This window comes from Culicoides brevitarsis, chromosome 1 (assembly GCF_036172545.1).
Source record: "Culicoides brevitarsis isolate CSIRO-B50_1 chromosome 1, AGI_CSIRO_Cbre_v1, whole genome shotgun sequence".
NCBI classification, from domain to species: Eukaryota; Metazoa; Arthropoda; class Insecta; order Diptera; family Ceratopogonidae; genus Culicoides; species Culicoides brevitarsis.
The window spans coordinates 30,993,520-31,019,961 of record NC_087085.1 but is presented as its reverse complement, the minus strand read 5'-3'; the positions used below and the strand labels follow the sequence as shown (position 1 = coordinate 31,019,961).

Here is a 26,442-nt window from a genome sequence, read left to right as displayed (position 1 = left end):
GTGCAAAGTTATTGTTTAAGGTTATTAAAATTATGATCCATCACAAAGAGAAACAAATGATACAGCAATTATTGTTTGCTCAAAGGTCAAGCTTTTCATTGCAATTTATCTCTACTTTTACTTTTTTAGTTTAAATGAATTTTTCGATTATAAATATTAATTTATTATCATGGTGAGTGTTACTTTTGAAGTGAGAATTAGCTGACCTGAAGTTAATAATAATAATTTACGAATTTTTAATTAAACACTTTACAAAATTTAAACTTTGGAAAATTTATTTAATTTTTTAGATTTTTTTTACATGTTCAATATTTTTATTAAATGAAAAAAATTATTTCAGTTCTTAATGAGAGACGAAAAACCGAAGAACAAATTAATTGCAGATATTCTTGATTTGGTAAGTCACAATTTTTTATTTTTTTTTATGCGGAACCAAATTTCTTATAAAAAGAAAAACATTAGGAAATATTTTATTTAGTTTTATATTTTAAATATTTTTAAAAAAATTTAAGTAGATTAATGTTAATTTTAGAAAGAACGGTACATCGTTCATATGAAAAATTGTGCTCCATACACGATGTTGCGGGAGTAAAATTTTTATTCATTAACTTTTTTAATTAATTTAATTTAACTTTTTAACCAGACTAACCAAAACTATATTTACCCCAAAACAATGAAAAAAAATCCTAAATTAAGTCAATTTTATACATTTTTTAAGTGGTTCTACGAATTTTAATTTTTAAATTATAAAATTTCCCCATTTTATTCTTAAAAATTCAATATTTCTTTAAGATTTTTGTAAATATCCCGAGAACGAGGTTCCCCCACTTTTTTCAGGACCGTTTTTAACCTTAAAAATTTAACTTTTTTTGCTATTTTTGACATTTTTAACTGAAAAAAATATTTTAAAAAAAAAAAAAAAAAAATAAATAAATAAATCAATAAATAAAAATCAATTCCTTATAAAATATGAGGTATATGAAATATTTTTATTCAAATAATATTTAATGAAAAAAGTAGGTAAATAAATAGCCCTTTAAAAATGATCGAATTTAAAAAAAAAATTCATTGTTTATCATCAATACAAAAAATTTTACATGAAACAAAATCTCTTGTCTGCTATTATGTAAAATTTCACCTGTTTCTTTTTCGTTCCATTATCAGCGAAAAATACTTTTAAGGCAAGCATATCTTAAATCAATTTTTATTAATTTTTGTCTTACCAAAATACATTTTTTTAAATGACGGTCTTCACTTGTACGCTCCAAGCGTCTTTATTATTATCTCATTATTATTACAAAACCTGATTTTTTATTACTTTTAAAAATTTTTGTCAGCCCAAGACGCAAGTGTAAACAATTTTAACGATGAGAGAGTTGAATAGAGTGCTTATGTATTAATCTTCTAAAAACGCATTAAATTTGAATTTTTCTCCAATTGAGCCATCCTATTGACAGTCACTCACATAATTCATCGAAAACCATCAATAATGTACTTCATACTTGACAGAGACATTTACTTTTCTCTTGTGCTCAACCGCAGTTTCTATTCATCATCATCATCATCATGATCACACATGCCCGACACTAATAATTAATAATTATGGCAATTACGCAAACCAGCGCCAAAAAAATATGCTACAGAGCGAACATTGATTGATTTATAACAAGATTCATAACAATAGACACACTTTGCTATCATTCACGGTCGACTCCGGTGTAGACCACGAATTAATTGAATAATCATGCTAGACAAACAGTGGCATTGAATGAAGTTACAAATGTAATCTACAACTTCATCATGGGATACAAAAAAAATTGAAGCACCGCATGAAAGTGACAAAAGGGAACGTTTACTCGCACTATCAAAGAGGTATAATTAAACAAACACGCAGTGCAGTGATGATTATTATCAACTTAGGTAAGCATTGTATTATGTTACAAATCGTTTTACTCATGTTTGTTTTGTTCATTTTTTTTTGTTATGCATCTGTTTAAATCATCAACAGAAAAAAAAACAATAATAAAGATCAAGTGAAACTTTTTTTTCGGGTGAACATAAAAATTACGAAAATTTCTCTCTCTCTAAGTAATTTGAATACATGCGCGAAAGTAAAATAAGGCAAATTAGTTCTGTATAATAAAAAAAATAATAAAAATCAAAACAAAACAATATTAAAATGAAGATCGTGTGTGGCACTCAATCAAATTATTTGTTGCATTCGACTTGACTTAAGCTATTTTCTTGATTCTGTAAATTGACTCGACCATAAAAAATTTGAATTTTACAGCGGCTGAAGCGTCATTTTACGTGAGCTGGAACCATTTGTAGGTAAGTGTTGGTATTGTTATTAAAAGTAAATATAGATTAATGTTTTGCATTTTTTGTTTGCAAATAATTATTAGTTTCAACCTTTCAACATGGTACGAACGTGAGATCTAAATATATTATTTATTATTTTAGTAAACAAATGAGATTGTGTAATTTTGCTCGTGCAGGTAAGATGATACAGTTGTGTGATCAGAAGCGGAAATTTTATTCTTTAAGGTAATAATTCTCTTGTGGTGATATTTTTTTATAAATTTTATTTGTATGTAAATATTTTACTTAGGCCGATACAACTTTGGAAAGTGTTTCATGTTTCATCGCAGAATTTTTATTTATTTAAGTAAGTAGAATTCATCCAATTAAACTTGTTATACTTAGTAGGGTTTAGTAATTAATTAATTTTAATTTTTTTTTCAGATTTTGTTTTTTTCAGTTTTTTCCACACAAAAGTTATTTTTGGTCTGATATATACAAATCTAATGATATATCAAGAAGAATGCAATGCAGCAATGATTTATGGTGAATTTTAAACAGAAAATTGATTCAATAGAACAGACTTTCCTTTAAAACTATAACATGACAAAGAGACTGGAGACCAGTAACATCTTGTGCAACAAAAGCTGTTATGCCACGATAAATTTATTAAGTAAGGGAAGAAGTAAAAAGTATTATGAATTTGACGAGACAGTTTTAGTTAAATCTATGCAAAATCTGTGTTCTTCGATTTGATGACCATATTCCAAGAGATGAACCAAACTAAAAAGCTTTTAGTATAAAAACTGCAGTTCTGATTACATATTTGAAAAATCACACAAGAAGAGTATGCTCCAAACCAGTGTCACATTGTCAGATGAAAATGAAGATGATATGGAATACGTACAGATAATGAAAAAACGATACCAAAGTAAATAAAAAATCTTTTAACTAGAATACGATTTTAGAATAAATAGAATACAATATAGTGCAGTACGATAGCTCAGCCCATAGAAATTAAGAGAGCGGCCAAAAAGTATGACAACTATTCTATTTAGTTCACTCAAACCAATTCAACTAACTCTAAGTAATTTTTTCCCTTTTTGTTTTTTTTTTCAATAAAGTACTAATAATATCCATTTTATCTCATATGTATAATATTATCCCTTTTGCTCCTATGAGAACCATGAAATAAAATTCCTTATTGGTTCAACCTTTTTCATCATCACATTATACAACTTTTAATCGATAAAAAATAAAACAAATGAGGCAATAATTTAAAAACAAATAATACAAAAACAAACAAAAATTTCTCATAACTGCACTCCAGTCGCACGATATTGACATTTTCCAGCAACCTCATATTCAAGCAATATATTCTTCTCTTTTTGCACTTGTATTAAATAATAAATAATAAAACTGCATTTCTTACCATAATTTACAAAATATGCACTCGAACCCGTTCATGTTGTTCATAAAAGTAAAGAGTTCCTCTCCTAACCCAGTATTGATGTCTCTTGTATAATACTTTTATTTATTTACAATTTTTTTTTCGTCATCGTCGCACTCAAGCTCATAATAAACTCCATAATTGTCGCTTTACGACTGGAATTTGTCACACTTTTCCGATCAAACAGCAAATTCCACCTCTTAATAACAAAAAAAAATGTTTTATATTTGTCGCTAATGTTACATGATCTATTTGCAAGTGATTTAAACAAACAGCATGATGGAAAAAAAATTCCACTCAGTCCAATGGTTTTCTTACCCATTTCTACATTTGTCAATAAAAATCAAGTTTGTATGAAAAAAAAATATCAACACGAAGCAGATGACTATCACCAAATAAGGGTCAAGAGAAAGAGTCATCAATATATTATTATGTTATGTATTGATCGTTTTCAAGAGACATGCCAATAATTTTTTATTTTATATTTACGTTTTTTTTCGCTTGATCATCTTGTACGTGAGTGGTCAGTCAATAGCACTGATTGCATCAAAAAATGTTAATGCAATTATATGCCATCCTTTATAAAATAAGCATTAAAACCTCCTGATGTGCGTTGGTTGGTGACTTGTTATAAATTAAAAAAAAATAAAATTTTATCTGAATTTAAGATTTTCAGGAAGTAAGTGAATGAAATATTTTACTCTTATCGCAGTAAATCGTTAAATAATATTTTATTTTATTTTATTTATTTAATTAATGAGAGAAAAAAGTTGTAAAAATGTTTTTTTTTTTATATATAAATTTAAACAAGTTATTACAATTATTACAACATTAAAAGAAAGAGAATCACATGTGAAAGATCATAATACTATCATACCTCGGAGTAAATACAAAATACACACTTTAACAAAAACATGCGAAAACAAATATTAAATACAATGATATTGCACATCATTCATATTTATTCACATTATATACAACATTTACAGTTAACTGGTACATTTTCGTTTCATTTCTTCTTTTCCTCGTTTATATTTAATTTTTTTTTATTATTATTATTATTTTTAATATCTTGCCACATACTTTTTCTTCTTGCTCACTTACTTGGTCCAAACACTCGAAAGATACGCAAGAATGAGTTACAATGGGAGAAGACGATGGAGAGTGAGAGAGATTATTACAAGAAGAATTTAAACCACGTAGACGTGACTCAATCGTAGCATCAATACTCGATGTAGTATGACAAAGAATGTAAGAAAAGAAAGAAACTTCAACAGCAGCACAGAAAAAATTATCATGGTAACTCTTTTTTTTTCTTCTCTGATATAATCGGCGTTTTTTGTATGAATCGTACAGAATAATAATAATAATATCGCGTGCGTACTTATTTCAACGATACACAGCGAATGTGTCACTGACATTAAAGTTATTAAAAATACGGCAATTGGCAGGGATGGGAGATTTGAGGGTTTTTTGAGCAACCTTGATATGTTTGTGAAATATATATCGTGCATTACTGAAAATTATTTATTAATTAGTTTTTGTTTAATTTTTGGTTGAGTAAAAAATATAATAAAAAAATTATAAAAAATAATATTTGAAAATCCTTGACCATCCCTGATTGCACTTCTATTTGCCTTTATTTATTTTTTTTTCTATCTTTAGCTAGTACACTGGAAACCAGTTTTACTATTGTAGCTACAATAAAATAGTGAATCATTTTCAAATGTTTTCAATTATGGGGCCGGTTATATGTTCAATATTATAAAAATTAACATTTATTTATAAATATTATTATAAATTTATAAATTTTATATTACATTTTTTTTATAAAATATTTTTTAATAAGATTTGGTTATCTATTAACTATTTTTAAATTGTTTGAAATAAATTTTAAAAATTAATTATTTTTTTAAATTAAATTTTAAAAGAAAATAAATAAATTATAACAAAAAAAAATTAAAATTAATTAGTTATTTTTAAATTAAATTTTAAAAGAAAATAAATAAAATATAACAAAAAAAAATTTAAAAAAATATAATAAAACACATTAAAATAAAAGTTTAAAAAATAATTGATTAATAAAAAAGTTAATTAATTAATTAGATTATTTTATTTAGTTTAATTATTTTTTTTTTAAATTAAAGTAAAAGTTTATTTTGTCTAACTCTATAATTGTTTCATAAAATCTGACTGATATCTAGAAAAAAATTAAATTAATAATTAAAAAAATTAAAATAAATAAATAAAATTAAAAATAAATTAATAATATTTTTTTCAACGAATTTTTATTTTTTAATTAATTATTATTATAAAAAATAAAATTATTAATTGAAAATAAAATTAAATAAAATATTTTTTTTTTTTTTAAAAATTTATAATAAAAAAAATTATTAAAAAAATATTCAATAAAAACATAACAACCACTGCTTTATTCTATCATTTGCTTTGTACATGAATACTTCAACTTCACCTCTTTCGCTCAGTACCAAACATACACAAGAAATGTACAAAACTGTTTCAGTCGGTGAGATACTTTCGGTAGAGTCGGACGCGAATAACAATCTCTCTCGTACCGTGAATAAAAAATAAATATATTTTTTTTATTAGAGTATATCATACATCTCTCATTCATTCATAAATAAAATTTGAATTTGAGGCCAACGTGTGTTGTGTATCTTCGTGTACACGTCAAAAGAAAAGAAAAAGAAATGTAAGAAAAATAAATAAAATAAGAAGAAATATTATTCAAAAGAAAGAATTTCACTTAAAAAAACTAGATTGTGCACATAATAAAAAAAATATTATATTATATTAAATTCTGTGCTTTTTTCTTGGCATAAAAAAAAAATAAATAACAATGAAAAATAATATTGTTACTTGAAAGAAAGTAAAACATATTATAATATAATAATAATCGTATTATATATAAAATAATGAAAGAAAACAAAGTGTGTAAAAATAATGTGCTAATTATAATATTTTTTGTATTCTGTCTACACCTGGTTGCAATTTTATGCTGTGATGCACATTAGATCAAAAAAAAATCGCAACGAGATTTACCACATCACAAGACCAGCAAAACCAAAAAATAAAAATGGATTCAAGTTTCAAATAATATTTTCATATATGTTAAAAATAATAATAAACAACAATATATTGATTCGTTCTCATGAGAGTGTTGCTGCAATCATAATCTATCTATCTATCTGTTTCTGTTATGTCTTGGAGGAATTTCAATGCACTCCATTATTATTAATAAATTGTAGTCCATTTGTACGTGTGTGTGTTTGTAGAAACTAGATTGGTTGCATTTATGCGCTCGCAGGTCTCTTTGCAAGTAAAATAAATGTTTCAAATCTGTGATAGAGTCAACTTAACAACATATATAGCATAAACATAAAGGTTTAGGTGTGTGCAAAAGTTCTCTTGTTAATTTTTTTTCCAAAGTAATGTTAATGTTATACAACAAAAATAACAAAAAACATAACAAGAAAAATAAAAACAATACAAAACGACTAATGTTAAAATAATTGTTTTAAACTAAATGTAAAAACGAGAACTTTTTTTCACACAACTAGTTTATTTGGTTTTGTTTGTTTGCAGTTCTTGGAGTTATTCAAATAATCGTAATAATAATCGTAAAGAGTGTGTTGCCCTTGATACATGTCCGTCATACGTTGGTCATAACATTCCATTTTCAAATGCATATAATCGCGAGTAACATATATAATAATGTTTATATTTTTATTTTTCTCGTTAAAAATATATTAAGGAATCATAAAGTAATATAATAAAAATATAATTGATGTATTAAAAATTATTTTATTTTATTTTTTTTAAACTAAAGGTTTTCAAAAATAATAATGAAAAAATTAATATAAATTTATTTTAAAAAAATATTGCTTGCTTTGAATTAACTGGAAAGTATTTAAAGCCAGAAGGATTTATTAAAAGTTCATTTATTATATTAATATTAAATAAATAATTATTTAAAAAAAATTATTAATATTAAAAATTTAATTTTTTATTTTTTAATAACAGTTTTAATATTTTTTAATTTTATTTGATTTTTTCATTAAAAGATTTATTCAAAACTCGTGGTCTCTAAAATTTTTTTAAATTTTCAATATATATATATATATATTATTTTTTTTCAATTTAAAAAGAACATTTTTTAACAAATTTTCAATTAATTTTTAAAGAAAATTAAGAAAATTTTAAAAATTTAAAAAAAAAATATTTTAATGAAATATATTTAAATAAAATTTAATTATAAAAATTTTATTTTATTAATTAAAATTATTGTATCTGAACATATGTAACTTTTACACAAAATAAATTTTAAATTTTTTTAATAAATTTTATTTTTTTTTATAAAATAAAAAAAATTAAATTAATTAAATAAATAATAAATTAATTAGATTAATTAAATAAAATAGAAAATAATTATTTAATAGAAAAAAATAAATTAAAAATGTTGTGAAAATTCCTTAAATGGCAAATATTAAAAAATCTACGTTATTCATAATATTTAAAAAAAAAATCGAAAAATATATATAAACATCAAAAAATAATCAGAGTGAAAAATTTTAACAATTTTTTTTAAAACAAAACATGCTAAACCATCATTAACGAGACTGATTAAATGTTTAACAAAAAAAAATCTCTTTCTAAAACACATCTCTTAATTTACTTAAATACATCAAGACAAGTGCGAACGAAATTCCAGTTTTGTTACAAATAAATCAAACGCACACAGTCCATCAAGAAAAAGCACTCGAAATTGGGACACCTTTCATTTTGTTACAATCAAACCTCGTGTGTTAAGACAAAATTAAAACAGGCCAAAGACTAAATCAAAAGAGATGGCCGAAGTACAGTCAAGTATTTTTTTTTCAATGTTAATGGATTATAATAAATAAAAAGCATAATAATAAAAATTGCTTGTAATTGAGTGTCTGACGAAAGCAAAAGAAAAGAAAAATGTAACAGGTTTTGTGCGAGTGACTACGAAAAATAAACTTAAAAATAAATAAACAAATGCGTATTAATCAAAGTAAAGTGATATTATTAATAAACTGACAAAGAGTGTATTTATGTTTATTTTATCCAAGCACACCTTTTATGCGATGAAACTGATATGTCTCGTTTAAAAGCGTGGTTAAGATAAACTCACAAAAAATATTTATCACGAAAGATGGATTTGCATGAATTGATAAAGATAAGATAGTTGAAGATTTTCTAATGATGATAAATAATAATGGTAATTACGGAGAAGTAACACGCAATTTTGTTTTAAAGTTTATTAGCTTGAGACACACAACGATTAAAAACAATTAGAAAATGTTGATGCGGAGAAAAGATGTGTCGTGTGTGCTAAAATGTGGTTTTCTTGAGTAATTAAGAGAAATTTTTGTATTTATTTTTCATAAAAAAAAACAAACAAATATTAATGTTGAGAATTGTTTATGATCATTAGCTTGACGACAATTTATGGCATTCATTGTTTGAAGTTAGAAATCATGGAGAGATTAATTATTGAGTTGGTCCACATACTTAAATAAAAATATTTTAATTGAATTTATTAATTATTATTATTTAATTAAAAAAATTAATTAAAATTAAATTTTTTATTAATTAATAAAATAATTGAATGAAAAATAAAACAAAAATCCTTGGTTCTCAATTTTAATTTTTTCAACTGAATTGTAAAAATTTTATTTAATTTATTTTTTTTTACTTTTTTTTATTTTTAAAAAAATATAAATAAAAAAAATTATAAAAATTTTACATTTTGTTACAAAAATATAAAACTAAAAAATAAAAAAATATAAACTGAAAATTATTTAATATTTTAAAAATATTTTTTAATAATTATTTTTTTATTATTTTTTAATTTGTTAAATTAATTAATTAATTTGTTTAATTTTTTAATTTTAAATATTAATTTTAATAATAATCAAAATATTAATTAATTTATTTATTTTTATTTATCTGTTCAATTTTTAAATAAATAAAAATTAATAAATTAATTAAAAATTTTGATATTAAATTTTTAAATATTTTTAAAATTTTTTACTTATTTTTTAAAATTATAATTTTTATATTTTGTTACATTTTAAACAAAATATACAATTTTATAAAACATAAAATGTAAAAAAAATACCGCAATAATAACATTCTTAACCGGAAATACCTTATTCTAAATAAAAAGTAACATCTCTGTTATTTCCTTTAAAAATCTCAATTTAAATCTCTTCATATTACCAACATTCTTCTCAATCAACTCACTACTTCATTATAGCAACATTTTTATTTATGTTGCAATTCACGCAACATTATCAACTTCTCATTATTATCTCTCACCATTTCCTAACCATTTTTTTCCAAGTACCTATTATCGGCTATTTCATAAAAAAAAAGAAAAAAAATAATACAAAAATAAATTTTATGAAACGTTTAATAAATTACATACATACATTTATAAACAAATCTTATGCATAAATTATTATAGTGCACTTGTACTATTTGATTAAAAAACAATTTAAAGCTCTTTTAAAACAAAAAACAGCAACAACGTCAAACAAAAGCAGCGATTTAGAATGGAATTTACGTCTTGCATCAATGAATGGCGTTTAGATTTTATTTTGGACAGAAACTCGTTTTTTCTTGATTTTTCTATTATTAACTATTATTGTTAACTTGAACCTACACATTTAACAATCTTATATCCTCGAGTTAAAGACAAAGGTTTAGTTAGATAAAATGAGTTAATTAATACTTTACGAGTTTAAATAATATGGGAAGTTGATTTGTCGTACGTTACGTGTTCAATAACTTCAAATTCATTCACTAAACTTACTTTCGGTGACAAGGTTGATTGAATTCAAAGTTGCTCGAAGTTAAACAATGATAAAAGTCTATGCAGCATAAGACAACAAAACCTGGCGCACCTTGAAAAAGTCATTCTTTTGTTATGATTTAACACTTTTTTTTAGTTAGACTGGGATTTATTTGAATAAAAAACGGGATATAATAGTGGGGGATGAGCAAATAATAATACACGATCGCCATTATTTAAAAAAAAAACTTTTTTTTTGTTGTTTAAATAATACGTTAAACAATTTGAGACGAATTACCATTAACATAATAATAATTGAGAAAGAGAAAAAAAAGTAAAACGCGACCCTGTCTAAACTCATTCACACAAGTAATTTGCCCGACACTAATAGAGAAGTCATTAGAGATTTGGAACAATGCAACAGTAATAACGACAAACAAACAACAAATCATAACAATACAAAAAAACTAAATTTACATTTGAACAAACTGTTCTGGTTTTGACACAAGGTAACGAGAAGGCGACGCGACAAAGAATGGGGCTGTTATTATTTTTATTTATGTTACGTGAAAAGAAAAAAAAATTGTTACACATGTTTATTATTATTGTTATATTATACAACAGAATCCGCCCCATATGACTTTTATGAATAAATAATCGCAAAATCATTAAGCATTCAAGTTCCAGTCTTTCTAACGTCTAAAAATGGCAAGATTGGCAAGACGTGGAATGACGTGAAGTGGGACGTGATCAGAACATGTGAGAGGCAAATTGATACATTTCAAAATATTACCATTTTTTTTGTGAGTAACAAAGATTACAGTGACCCCATTTTTCTTGGGTGTACTTGAACCTTAGCAAGTGATTGAGTAGCAATTCATAAAAAAATAGTGTTTCCAAAATTAATTATTCGATTCGATATACATAAGTTACTAGCACCTGATTTTGTTCATTAATTTTTAACAAAATGGAATTTTAGTGTAAACTGTGAAAATTTTGTGTTTCGCCCGATATTAATTTATGCAATTTATCAAAAAAAAAAAAAAATTACTTTAAAGAAAGAAAATAAAATTTGAAAAAAAGTTAATATGAATTAAAGTGATAATTTAAAAATATTATATAAAATAAAAGATAAATAATATCAACATATTTTCTATCTTATGACCAAATATACAAAATAAATTGATAAAGTATTAAAATAACATAATATATATTGGAAAACGAAATCTTTGGAATTGGATAATATAATCTCACCATACCATTTGTGTTTTTAAGTCGTTAAAAGCCCTAGCAGCTTCATTTCGTTTGTAAATTGTAGAAACGTATCACAATATATTCCTTACATTCATGCAGATGGAACGTATAAACTTCTATATCAAGGATATCCAATCTTTAAGATGCTCTTAGAGGCATCCGAAGGCCCCAAAAAGTGTACCATTGTCGAAAAATGTTTTCAACATTGAATTTTAAATATGTAGTGGAAGATATAGCTATAAAGTCGGCTAAAAATATATCTTCTTTAATTCGTCGTCCATGGATGTCCTTTAATGCCCGGATTGAAGAAATGTTTTCGATAAAAATAAAATGAACTTGTTGAATGTAAAAATTAACCTCAGACTTAGCAGATTGATTGAGCCTTACAGAAAAATGTCAGCATACCTTTACAGTCCCTGGCGAATGATCAATATATTATCACAAGTGTCAAAAACTTCCTAGAGAATTAAAATAATATATCTCCCGATATTTTTTTTTCTTGAATAAGTAAACAAAGAAACGGTGTCTCGCAAACCTTCATTTTTGCGAGACACCGCGAGACACGGCGCGAGACACGGTGCGAGACATGATGCGAGACACCAGGACAAGAAATTTCAGAGAGAAAAAATTTTTAATTTTCAATATTTTTCAATTTTTTTAAAACTTTTTTCATGGAATATGATGAGAAATAGCCAAAGGAAGTATCAAAGCACAAAATTTCCTCATAAAAACTGATTTTTGACAATTTTTAGCGATTTTTTGATAAAATTGAACAAAATCAATCTTTTTTAGTATCAAAAATTACATTTTTGACTTCCAAAAATTCATTGACGTCATATTTAAAAAAATTCAAAATAATCAAAATTTTTACGAAACCAATTCGTCATGTCTCGCAAATTTTCGGCCTTGCGAGACATGGATTTTTTATAGTGTATAAAAGAAACAAAATTCAAAATTAATCAAAAAATCGTTTCTCGCACTTATCTCTTAAATTTTTCTTAGATGCGAAACAGTTATTTTTCACACTTTACAAAAACAACATGTTCAGATAGAAAAATGTCCTGTTATGTTTGAATTTCAACATAATACAAATAAAAATGATAAATGTGAGTAAATATTGAATTAAATATAAAGGTTAAAAAAACATTCAATAAATTCATTTATAATATTTTTTTGTGTACAAGAATTATTAATTAAACACAATTTTTCATGGTTTTTAATCCAAGTGCGTGTACTTTTTGTATAAATTTTAAATTATTACAAGAAATATTTTTGTACAAATATTTATTTTATTTACACTCGAAATGTGTTAAAATGTTTAAATTGGTTTGCTTCTGTCAATTTAATTTCATTTTATGACTGTATGTGCCACTCGTTAGAAAAAAAGAGCCTCATGCTGACATGTTTCATGCGAAAGTTCGTTGACTTGACAAACGTACTTGTGAAAAAAATTATTTTAATCCGATGTTTGAAATTTCAATAAATTTTATAACTGTAATCACATCATAATAGCTAAAAGAGTCCACTTGCTATTTATTTGATATTTCATGTCTGATACAGTTTATAATGTGTGGCTTGTACAGTTAAATCTCGTTTTTCTGATATCGCAATGTGGTTGCATTGAACTTGCCTCCAAGTCTCGGTGTAAAATTATTAGTTTCAGGTTTTTGTTTATAAATGGCAAGAAAATGTTATTATTGCAACGATGACTTGAGTCAACTTTAATTATTACTGAGAAAGGATGGCATTGAAACGTTAGCATTCCTGACATTCTTCGTTGCCACTTAAAAGTATCTCGAGAGTTCATGTAATCAAATTATGTTCTCATAATTAAAACACACGAAAAAGGCGTCCCGTAGTCGCCCTCTAACATTTTTTCCGAAATTGGCGTGACACCTTTTGACATTACACGTGATTAAATTTTTCGTAAATTTATTGGGCGGTATTTTTCGCCTAAAACATAAACGAAAGTCGCAACACTTTTGTTGCCACAACATTATCTTCAACGTAGATCTTTGAACTTTTGATGATGATAAACAATTTTTCGTCTCTTTTTTTTTTGTCAAGTCACTCAGTTCGGTGTAAAAAATTTGTTTAATGGTTTTTTTTTGCCTGCGGCAGAATATTCACCTACTACTCATTTTTGTCTTATACAGCTAAAAAAAAGATAGTTTCTGTATAAATGAAATTATTTTTTTATATAAAAAAATTCAGCTTCTACTTTCTGCTCGTGTAAAAAAAATACAAAACTTGAGTTGAACATTACATAAACTTGTCTGACTTGATATCGTGGTGCGTATTTTTTTTTTGTCTCTCATGATTGAAAAAGTATCGTCGTGGCGTTCGATGCTTTTGCTGCTGCTGCTGGATGAAAGGCAATATTTATTTATGTTTATTATTATGATTAATGTATATTTTTAACGTTAATACAAAATGATACGTCTCACGTAATTTTGGACGACAACTTTCTTCTTGAATTTTTATTCAAACAATGTTTCAAGAAGAAGTTGTTGGACAGGAAATTCTTCGGGGATTTAAATTTTTTTACGCGTCATAAAAATCAATTTTCTGATTTTTTTTTTGTAGAATATTTTTTTTAAAGTGAGGTGTTATTTTAAAAGCAAAAATTTATGGCCTAAGTCCATATAATCTTTTTGTTATTTTTGATTGAATTAATTTTTTATACATTTTTTGAACTAATTTTTTTAATCATTATTTTACAAATTTTATAAAAAAAAAAATATTTTTTTAATTTGATTAAAGTTCAATTTCATTATGTAAAATAAATTAATTAAATATATAAAATAATTTTATCGATGAAAAAAAATAATTTTTAAATTATAAATAAAATTTAATTTAATTAAATAAAATAAATTTTAAAAATTTTAACTAAATTTTTATTTAAAAAAATTAAATAAATTAGTGCTACTCTTTATTATATTTTTAAATATTTTATTTTTAAATAATATACAAAAAAATGATCAGTTTTTCAATAATTTTTGAATTTTTAAATTAAAATTGAAATTGTAAAAAATAACAAATTATTTAAGAAATTAAATTAAATTAAATAAAAAAATAATTAAAAAAAAAATTTTTTAATTCAAACAAAATATTCTGTTTTAGTTAAAAAAGGTTTAATTGGGGCTCATTAAAATTAAAAATTTTTTAATTCAAATTGAAGTTTAAATTTAAAAAAAAATACAATTAATTAATTAAAAATCAAATAGCATGATGTAAAAAATTTTATTAAAAAAAAAAATAATAAAATTTTCCTTTTAATTGAATTTGCTTACAAAATCTATATAATTAAAGCCTTTTAATAAAAAAATCATAATTTGCAACCACTCATAGATAAATCTTGTGCCCAATTCATGCGATTATAAACAAATTATTCTCATCATTATTCATTCACAATTTTTTTTTTTGATAACTCATTCAGTGATTTTTTTTTTCAAGTTTCTCATTAATGCTCAAATCATAGCGTTACAACATAAAGTTGCAAATATTTAACATAAAATTTAAATAAATAGAAATTTTTGTTCGATGGATTGATAAATTATGCTAATTATCATCATTTGTCTTACACAAGCTGGAATGCATTTAACCGTTCGATATATTTTGATATGTTGAGATTTGTTTATTGTTTGCTCTCGAAACTCGTTAAAAATCGCCGACCTTGAAATCTCTAATTTATTTACGATAAAATTAATATGTTAATCACGAATTGGATTAATTGTCTCGCGTCGAAATTTATTTTTTTGTGTGTCAAAACTAATTCACAACTCGGTTTGTGTGGGTGAGTGTTTCGCGAACAAAAAATCATCTTTTACAAGAGAGATAGAGCTAGACAAACAAACAACCTGCATAATTTTTGTTATTTCAAAAATTTTATTAGACAGTTTTATTGGTTTCACACTCCGGTCTTACCAAAATTAGAATGTCTTTGATACAAATACTCACAATTACCTAATCAGATTATTTGTTTTTTTTTTTTTTCTTCAAAACGAGTTTTTAAAATAAAAAATATGTTTATTGTAATATTCTCCGATATTCGAGACTTGAATTACCAAAAATGTTTGTTTCTAGTTTTAGGCGGCAATTTAGTTACCATTTAAATTCAAATCACGCATGAGACGTTATGCAGTCAAAACGATAGAATTTCACTTTCAGAATGCATCGAGAGTGTGTTTGTGAATACAAAAAAAAACTAATGATAATAAACTAGAAATTCTTTGGTGACACATGCTTTGAATTTCATTAGCATAAAAATTAGTGATGAAGAGATGATTTGTGGTTATGAGACAAGTTTGAAATAGAGAGGCACGATGCATTAATGAGAAATAAATAAACAAACAATGTTGTAGAAGAGGAAGTAAAGTGTGCGACGATTATTTGATTAAAATGGACTGCACTTAACTCACGATAATCTGAATTAAAATGATTTTTAAAAATTTTTATCTTTACATTTTTTCAATTGAAAAAAAAATAATTCTGCTAAAATATGACAGAAAAGCCAAAATTTAATTGAGCTATGATGGATTTTTCAAAATATAAAAAAAATTAAAAAAAAATTTACAATATTGCATTAATTCATAATAAAAAAAATAAAACATAATTATTTAAAAATTTTAATTAAAAAATTTTTTTTTTTTTCAAATAAAATTCTAAATTATTTAAAAATAATTTTATTATAAAATTAATTTTTTATTTCAAATTTTAATAAAAATAAATTATTTCAGGAAAATTATTAGAACTATTCAATGAAATAATATGTCTATTAAAATTTGAAATAAAAAATTAATTTTATAAAAAAATATGTTTAAATAATTTTGAATTCTATTTGAAAAAAAATATAAACAAAAAAATTATTATATTAATTATTTTTTTTTATATATATTAATGCTGTTGAAGTATAAATTTGATTTTGATCTAAAAATACGAGTTTTCATGCTTGGTTTGAATAAATTGGAATAAAATTATTTTCCATTTAATTTTTATGTGAATCGGCTTTTAGATTCATTTGAATTTTTCTGCTAAGATCATTCAAATTAACATTATTTTTGTCTTCAGCATCTTTTAGTTGTCAAAAATATTTAACAATTCGTTCTTGAAAATGACCATTTTTGTTTTTTTTTTCATTGTAGGTACATCACTTACATTTTCATTGAACTACAAAATAAAAATGCCCTTACTCGTTTTGTTTCATTGTCAACTTTGATCTACGACTAAGACAAGATGATGATCCTTCTTTGACACTAAATCTCTTTTGTTATTATCGCGCCTCTGAATCTGCACTTTAATCCAACCAAATTACTTAAAATCCGCACATTGCTTCAATGATTTTCAGTCACGATGATTTCTTTCATCACATTTTATATTATTATTTACAAATTCACGATGAAAGATGAGTCAATCCATAATTTGATTCAGTTTACCTTGATATTCACCTACAATGCGTAAACAATAACTTTTTTTTTTGCATGAACAGCAAAAACACAACAACGAACATCAATTAACACAATTCTTATTTTTTTGTTTTGCAGATTATGTCACCGTCAACACCTCCTTCGCTGCCTAGAATATTCACATTAGTATTACTAGTTTTAATCGGCGTCACATCTACAGTAACGGCATGGAGACCGTGCCCCGAAATCAGTCCGTTACTCAAGTTTCCGTGTAGGTGTAATCTCGAAACGCAACCGGCGAATCCAGAAAACTTGGAGGTTAGCATAGATTGCGATGGCGTCGTATTCAATGAAGATGGTCCGCAATTCCCGTATGGGACGCCAGTTGTTAATTACTTCCAACGGAATAGTGGGCAGCAAAAGTTAACGTTGCAGGTATGTGTCAATCAACATTTTTTGCTTGAACATCAAATAATTACCGCTTTTTGTCTTTTAGTCGTTCATTGCCGCTAAAGCGCCTCTCCGTTCTGTCGATTACTCCCACAACTCAATAAGAATGATTTCCGAGCGTGCCTTTAAAGGTGTCGAAAAAACGTTGACGGAACTCCGGTTAGCGGATAATCTCTTAGGCGATTCATTGAATCCAATTTTCTCTACGATGGAACTTCAGGTCTTAAGTAATTTGCAAGTTCTTGACTTGTCAGGAAATAAAATCAAAGGCGTTGAAGAAGGAATTCTTAAGGGATGTACAAAGCTGCGAGAATTCTATTTGGACAACAATAATTTAACCTCAGTACCTTCTAATTCTCTAAATGGACCAGAAGCTTTGAGATCTCTTTCTTTGAGAAGTAATAACATTGCTGTACTGAAAACGAGTTCATTTGAATCCCAACCAAGTTTAATGAAAATTGATTTGAGAAACAACAAGATTAGCAGCATTGAAGGCGGAGCTTTTTATGGCTTGCATGAAATCTCGGAGATATATTTGGGAGGAAATCGTATCGCAAAAATGAATAGCGATGTCTTTCAAGGAGCAGGAGCTTTGAACAAACTAGACTTGAGCGAGAATTTCATTGAAGTTTTTCCATCGTTAGTATTAAGGGAGACGGAAAATTTGAAGGTTTTGAATGTTTCGTCAAATATGATCAAGGTAAAAGTTTTTTCTATTGGAAAAATGTGAAAAAATTGTAAGAAATTTTTTAATTTCATTACAGAAAGTTGACGCTTCAGACCTTTCTAACATTAGAAGTCTACAAATCCTGGATATTAGCAGAAATGGCATCAATAGTATCTCTCCAGGAACCTTCAGAGCTCAAAGAAGTTTGAAGTACTTGGATTTGAGTCTCAATTCTTTGAGAACTGTAAGTTTTTTTTCATTATCCAAAAATGAGTATTGATAAAATTTTGTTTTTTAGATCGAAGACGATGCCTTGGAAGGTCTTGACAACCTACAAACCCTCATTATTCGTGACAACAACATCTTATTGATTCCTGGATCAGCGCTTGGTCGTCTCCCAAAACTATCAAATCTGTATCTCGACTTTAACCGCATCGCCGCCTTGTCATCTGACATCTTAGGCTCCATTGAAGCAGAAAGTGTCAAATATTTGTCACTTTCACGCAACATAATTCGTGAACTTCCTGCTGGTTGCTTCCGAATGTTCAGTAACTTAATTTATTTGGATTTGTCATCAAATTCGCTCGTTTTTGTCAGTGCTGAAATGTTTACTGGACTCGAAAATTCTCTCATGGAACTTAAATTGTCTGGCAATAAGTTATCCAATATTGGAAGTTTACCTTTCGGGCTTCGAAATTTACGTCGCTTGGATTTGAGCAGAAATAATTTGGCGGAACTTTCGAGAGAAGTCTTCAATGGCTTGGATTACTTGGTGTACTTGAACTTGTCTTCAAATACTCATTTGACACCATTCCCAATTGACTTGCTGAAACCATTGACAAGATTGCAAACTATTGACTTGTCCAATACTGGCATTGAACGATTGCCCAGCGATCTTTTTGCTAACATGGTTAATATGCGGATAATTAAGCTCGCTGACAATGCAATCCAAGAAATTGATGATAACACATTCTTCAACCTGAGAAACTTGACTGAAATTGATTTATCTCACAATCGGATCATGACCATCAAACCATCAGCTTTTGTCAATGTAATGAACATCCGAAGACTTTACTTGAACGGAAATCAATTAAGCGCCTTTAAAGGGGAAATTTTCAACACAGGCACCGGTTTGGAGATTCTAGATTTGTCGGATAACAAGTTGAGTTACTTGTTCCCTTCATCTTTTCGGATTCATCCACGTTTGAACAAACTTCTGGCTTCGAATAACAAGTTTGCCTTCTTCCCCGCCGAATTAATTCAAAGCTTGCAATATTTGGAAGAAATTAATTTGTCCAAAAATTTGCTTGTTACTGTGGATGAACTTGATTTCGCTCGTTTGCCACGATTGACGAAACTGTTCCTTGCCCATAACTTGCTTGAATCTGTCAACGAAATGGCTTTCCATAACTCAACTCAACTTCAAATCCTCGATTTGAGTCATAACAAGCTCGAACGTTTGGGCGAACGAACTTTCGAAGGTCTCATGCGTCTTCAAATGTTGAATCTCGAAGGAAATGAACTCGCAGAATTGCCTGAAAGTATTTTTGAAGCCCATAAACTTCACATGTTGGAACACATTGATTTGTCTCACAACAAATTCGAGGTACCTCCATTGCGACCATTGACTCGCCAACATTTGCACATCAGCTCGATTGATTTGAGCAATAATTTGATCAAAGAAGTGCCTTCTGATAGTTCAGTTTTAATCAATGCCAAAACTTTGGATTTGTCGTTTAATCCTCTTTCGGATAATGCTATTCAAAACATCTTCGGGGAACCAAAAATCGTTCGTCACTTGAGTTTATCAGGAGTTAACATCAAAAATGTTCCAGTACTTGAAACCCCATTCTTGCAAAGCCTGAATTTGTCACATAATAAAATAGAGGATGTCAGAAAGGAATCATTCGCAAGAACTTCGTTGTTGGAAGCTCTCGACTTGAGTAGCAATGAAATGGTTAGCTTTAAGCAATTGCAAGAATCATGGCCGCTTTTGACATTTTTGAAATATCTTGACTTGTCTAATAACTCTTTCGAGATGATCGCTCAAGGTGACTTGGATAACTTAGAAATTTTGGATACCTTGAAGATTCATAATTTGCCGGAAGTGACAAGGATTGAAAAGATGGCTTTCAAAAATTTGCCTAATTTGGTAAAGTTACAAGCTTCAAACTATCCTCGTTTGGGATATTTGGATGTTCAAGGAATTTTACAAGAACTGCCGACACTTCAATCGTTGGATATTGAAGTTAAAGACAGCGCAGTTGGTGCGGATCAGATTCAACCAGCAAACCATCCAAGATTGAAGGAACTTGCCATCAGCGGTTATCGTTTGAGGAGTATTTCGTCAAGTATGTTAGCTGGATTGAAGAGTAAACATTTGACAGTTGCTTTGAGAAATACATCTTTGACTTCATTACCTCCTGCAATCCTCTTCCCAGTTCCGAGATCATCCAAACTCGACTTGGATATCTCTGGATCGATGATAACTGCTCTTACGCCTCAACTTTTGACTTCATTCGAAGATCGTCGAAACTCCTTCACACTAAAAGGCTTGAACTCCAATCCTATTCATTGCGATTGTAATTCTCGAACTCTTCGAAGATGGTTGCCACATGCAAAACTTGAAGACTTAAAATGCGTCACTCCCGATAACTTGTACGGAAGACTTTTAATCGAAATTGGCGACGATGAGTTAACTTGCGACCAAAAACAACAACAACGAACAAAACAACCAGCGACTCAACTTCAAACCAAACAACCTTCGCAACCACGTGTCACAATTAAAACATCAAATTTCGAGCCTGACATCATCTTTTCGTCATCCGCATCGACCAATCAACCGCCAAAACTCAAAACGAAACCGGCGCAAATCAAGCAAGCGCATATTGGAAATGACGATACAGTTATCATCGCCATCGTTGGCGGTGTTGTTGCCTTCATTGCACTTCTCATACTCGTTGTGTGCATCGTGCGATGTCGCTCCTCGAGTAGTCCGCCAAATTACATGCGCGGTCATATGCCCGTTATTCCGCCAAATATTCCCCTCAGTCAGGGAAGTATCATTAATGGGGGCGGACCACCCTCAACTGCCATCTATGCCGTACCACCATATGCGCAAAACTATGCGACGCTTTCGCATAAACAAGCACAACAGCAAATGTCTGCGTCTCGCATGCAACTGAATTACGCGACAATGAACAATCGGTATCCGCCGCAAACGCAGCCTTACATAATTTATAATTCGGACGAGAAAAATTACAGTTAATAGATTTGTTTTACGAGAATTTAGCGAATAAAGTATTGAAATTTTCATTCTTTTCTTCTTCACTTTCTTCAAATTTCTTTCCTTCTCTACTAAGATTTTAAGTTTAAATTTAGCTTTAAAATTGTAAAGACTAATAAAAAAAATCGAAAAACAAAATAATTGAGACTGCTTTAAATTCATTTCAAACTTTTTGTCCCATAAAAAAAAATAATTTTAAGTAATTTGATTTTAATTTTTTTTTTTCATGAGTAAAAAATAATAAATAAAAATTAATTAATTAAATTTTAATTGAATTCCAAGAATATTTAAAATTAAAAATATAATTAATTAAAAATCATTTAAAGAAAATTATATTAGTGAAACATAAAAAAATATTTTTAAATTATTTTTCCATCAAATTTTTAAAAATAATTTAAATTTAAAATTCCTAATTTCAAAATTTATTTTTATTTAAAATTATTGTAATAATCAAAAATTTTTTAAAAAAAATAAAATAATTTAAAAAAAAATAGAAATTTAATTTAATTTCAAAGAAAAAAATATTCAAAGCAAATATGGGACAAAAAGTTTGAAAAAATTATTTGAACAGCCAAAAGACGGACAAAAAATGACGAAAATGCAATAAAATATTTAATATATGTGGGAAAAAAAATATCGATAAGATCATATAATTTTAACCTTAGAACTGTAAATTTAGTCTAAATTAAAATATAAAATAAATCAAAAAATAAAAATAAAACTCACCTCTTGTGTTTCGATGTCATGCCGATAAAACACTCTCTTAACTCGCAAAAAATCCCGATAATGCAAGAATTTTTCTTGTCTCTTTGGATACCAAAACATCGCCATACCGCATCCTTTCTGCCCATCATATGTCGTGCACTCAAACGGCACATTGTACTCGATCCAGTTGAACGGATTCCCTCCCATTAAAGGAACACAATTTTCCGTGTTGAATTTCACTTGAAGCTGAAAACGACGCCCATTAGCTTTCAAATTAATCGTAGCTGACTCGGGTAATTCCTCCGAATTTTCTGCAAATTTCGATAAATGAAAGTCAGTCCAGTCAATTGGAAAAACTTTTCCCGTTGGAGTTCGAAAATTTCCAAATTGGCAGTGAGTTAGTCCTGTTCTCGAACTAATAGCACCACATTCAAAAACCACTCCGTCTTGCAAAACTCCGACAAAGGAAGCTGTGCGATGGAGATGTGAGGTTTTGCTGGGACCCCATCGACGTTGACGAATTCCAGGTAAGTTGAGATCGATTTGGGTGAAATTTTTCTCGAGTTTTTCCGAGTTTAAAGCGTCATTCCAATTTAATTTTTCTTTTTGAATGAAAACTCGTCCCTTAAGAGCTCCAAATTGATCATAACCACCGGAATCCGCTTTATTGAGCATATTTTTCCAATTTCCATCACGCCATGGCTCCAAAGCAATTGCTGTCGCCATTAGTTTGGGACTCCAGTCGAAAGGCCAATGTTGAGGCACAGAACACGCATTCCATAAAAAGTTGAATTTCACATACTCGAGATCACTTTCGTGGATTTCCTCGGAAAATTCAGTGCGAATTCCGCGACGTAAGAGACCGTTAAAGCGAATTCGCCATTTTGAGTAAGGAACGAGATTTTCCAAAGTCAAGCCATGAGCTTCGAATTTGTTTGGAGTACCGTTACAGACAAGAGTGTCGGGATGTTCTACAAAAAAAATATTTTTAATTCGATTTTTAAAGAATTTTCGGAAAAACTTACCAGGCAAGGTTAAAATTGTTCCATCTTCAAATTTAAGCACTAGCCAAATCTCGGCAATGCGATGTTGAAATCTCGTAAACTTCAAAAGAAGAAAATTTCCGTTCATATCACAGCCGTAAATAAATTGACTTTCAGAACTTTTGGAGCTCGGTAATAATTTTGGATTCTCATAATCGTAATTTTTCTCGTATTTCAGCAGTGAATGTTGATTTTCTTTGATTTTTCGCACGATTCGTTGGGCGTACCAGCGTTTAAGGAAAAAGTTCCATTCTGTAAATAAGAAAAAATAATTAAAATATTTTATAAAATTAAAAAAAAAATAAAACGATAAGGAAATGGCGACTAAAAAATTGACGGATGAATAATTCGCTGATAATAAAAGTGTCTGGTTTTAATCAAAGCGCGAGCCTCCGATAAGATGAAGATTATAAATTTGGCGTTTTAAAAATAATTTTAAAAAACCATGTGATAAGTGCAAAAGGGTAAGGAGATAATATTTTTTTATAAACAAACGTGACATTGGATTTTTTCAAAGTCAAAATTGTTTTAAAATAAATTATTTCGAGCATTCTTTTCAATTTTTTTATGGTTTCAGCTAAAAATAGAATGAGAAAAAAGTATTATTTTTATTTTTAAATCAAATTTAAAGAATTTTGTCTAAAACAAAAGTTTAAAGAAAGCTAAATTTATCTATTTGTTAAATTTTAGGAATAAAACGAAAAAAATTTAGAAAATTTTAATGTTTTGTAAGAAAAAAAAAATTTGACCGAAAATCTTAAAAAAAAATTAATATAAAATTTTAATTTAATTCAACCAAAATAAAATTTCATTTAATAATTTAAGAATTTTTCATAAAAATATTTAAAATAATTAAATCAAATATTTTTATTAAAAAAAATTAGCAAATACACGAAAGTTCACAAAAAAAATTAAAATTTCATTAATTAAATAAAATATTTTTAATTATTTCTTTAATTAATTTATAATTTATTCGACTAAAATTATCCCGTTAAAAATTAAAAAGGTCAACTTAACCCATTAATAATTAAAAAAAGTCTAAAAAAACAAAATTTAATAAAAAAAAAAACACTCACCTGGTTGCGTATAATGTCCACATATCCTTGGCTTCCCCTTTTGCATGAACAAAAGTATAAAACCAGCTATAAAGACACCTACGTATCCCAATATTTGCATTATATCCACAATATCCATTTTGCAAAAAAAATTTTTCCAATTTCTTTTTAAAAAATTCTTAATTTATTTATTTATTTTTATTTAATTAATCATTCACAACAAAAACACTGGTCAGTCACTTTTTTATTTAATTTTATTTAATTGCCAATTATCAGTATATTGACCTTTCTTATCGCTCTTGAATATTCATTCACTGGCACACTAACCTAATCGGAAGTGCTAGACAAAATTTCTGTTTATACTAAAATTCTCTAATCAAACAATAGTAAAAATTCTACAAACGAATGTTACACAATAGAACCCATTGATAAAAAAATAACTGTTTGAAGGTCGTTCATGAACTTATCATGTAATATGTTTATATTGTAGCAATTAGTTTTGATGATAAACAAATACAAAAAGACCGGTCGCACGTTTTTTTTATTATTATTTGAACAATAAAAAAATTATTTTTTTTATTACAAAATTGTCTCTTCACTTTTTTTAGTTTCTCTCTCTTGTCTCTTTTAAAAAAATTTCTCTTTTTTCAACATTTATTTATTTAAAAAACAAACATAACTGGTGTAATGTTGAAGTTAATTGAACAAAATGAGAGATTTTTCTCTGTTTATTATTCAGATGTCATTGATAAATTCACTTTTAATTTTTTTTTATTCGTTTTAAATGTTGAAATGTTGCGTGCTGGATGTTAACTGAAGGTATTTTAATCAATAGAAGTGATTAAAACCTCTATTTTTCGTTATCACGGTCAGATAGGAACTTAATCTGACAAGTTATCGCACATTTTTATTAAGAGTTTATCAGTTTTTGTGGTTTTAAGACGGTCAATTTGGTTGAAAATTAATAAAATTTTTAATTTTTCTTCATTTTTTTAAAGAATTTTTAATAAACTTCACATTTTTCTTAAGAAATCTTTAAATTTAAAATATTTTTGTTTTTTAAGACAATTTTTATATAATTTTACGTCGATTTTTCTCAATGTTTTGAATCAAGAAACCGTTTTTATGTCTCACTTCGACCGATCTTGTTACGAAACTGAACAAAAACTCACAAATACTCGATCAAAGTATACTGGAGTTAAGTATAAAAATGTTCGCGCGCCTCTATATCGCATATAAAATTTTGTTTTAACTTAAAGTTCATTTCGTATTGGATTTCAGTACGGTTCAATGATCGTGACTCTCTTAATCGACTGTTTCTTTTAAAGTTTCTCTCTTTTTAATTCTTAGCGTTAGTTTGCGTTTAAAAAAAAAAGTTCAATGAATGGAAGGTTAGGTCATGGCTTGCAACTTTACATACGAGCGACGCGTTGTTGATGTGCATATCACATTATCGACGGAGGTACTTTTCCTTCGTTGAAAGTGAAATTGATTTGCATGTGTGGTCGTTTTTTTATTTTTGGTGTCGATGCTCGATGTAAATTAATTAATTAATTGGATTTTTATTATTTTCTATCAATTTTAACAATAAAAATTTTTTAATGTTTTAAAAAGATTTGTAAGATTTATTAAAATAGTTATTGTTGAAAAAAAAATTGGAAAATATTTAATTGTGAATTTTGAGCAATTATGGGGAAAATTTGTTTTCAAATTAGAGTTTGAAAAAAATTGCAGAAAAATGTATGATATCAAGGTTCAGTTTTTATCATCTTCAAATTAAAAATTTAGTCAAATTAATGATAAGAAATATTGTAAAAAAATTTAATAAAAAATATTTAGTTTTCAAAAAAATCTTAAAACAAAAACAAAAAAATTTTTCACAAATTAAAAAAATGCTTAAAAAAATTTTAAAATGTAATTTTCAAGAAAAAATTATTCTTATTAAATTCAGAAAATATGCGTAAAACTGAGCGTTTTTTAGA

The 26,442-nt window shown here is 26.9% G+C and overlaps 2 protein-coding genes across 2 annotated transcripts; one reads left to right on the top strand and one right to left on the bottom strand.

The window, feature by feature from the left end:
* The first annotated feature begins 4,990 nt into the window (after nt 1-4,990).
* On the top strand, nt 4,991-21,639 carry LOC134837629 (toll-like receptor Tollo). The gene is made up of 5 exons (XM_063853012.1): nt 4,991-5,002; nt 17,393-17,689; nt 17,751-18,404; nt 18,469-18,615; nt 18,670-21,639. The coding sequence occupies exons 1-5, from the start codon at nt 4,991-4,993 to the stop codon at nt 21,637-21,639; spliced, it is 4,080 nt and encodes a 1,359-aa protein (XP_063709082.1).
* Nucleotides 21,640-22,318: 679 nt separating this feature from the next.
* Nucleotides 22,319-24,599, bottom strand: LOC134837628 (uncharacterized). Its single transcript, XM_063853011.1, has 4 exons — nt 24,482-24,599; nt 23,388-23,657; nt 22,384-23,333; nt 22,319-22,324 (listed from the first exon to the last, which is right to left on the bottom strand). The coding sequence occupies exons 1-4, from the start codon at nt 24,597-24,599 to the stop codon at nt 22,319-22,321; spliced, it is 1,344 nt and encodes a 447-aa protein (XP_063709081.1).
* Nucleotides 24,600-26,442: the final 1,843 nt, after the last annotated feature.

Excerpts from the sequence above, each read along its gene's own strand:
- LOC134837628 (XM_063853011.1), bottom strand. The coding sequence starts at position 24,599 with ATGGATATTGTGGATATAATGCAAATATTGGGATACGTAGGTGTCTTT. Across the intron at positions 23,658-24,481 it reads TGGACATTATACGCAACCAG|AATGGAACTTTTTCCTTAAA; the intron begins GTGAGTGTTTTT and ends TCTTATTTACAG. Across the intron at positions 23,334-23,387 it reads AACAATTTTAACCTTGCCTG|AACATCCCGACACTCTTGTC; the intron begins GTAAGTTTTTCC and ends TTTTTTTTGTAG.
- LOC134837629 (XM_063853012.1), top strand. Across the intron at positions 18,405-18,468 it reads TTTCGTCAAATATGATCAAG|AAAGTTGACGCTTCAGACCT; the intron begins GTAAAAGTTTTT and ends ATTTCATTACAG. Across the intron at positions 18,616-18,669 it reads GTCTCAATTCTTTGAGAACT|ATCGAAGACGATGCCTTGGA; the intron begins GTAAGTTTTTTT and ends TTTGTTTTTTAG.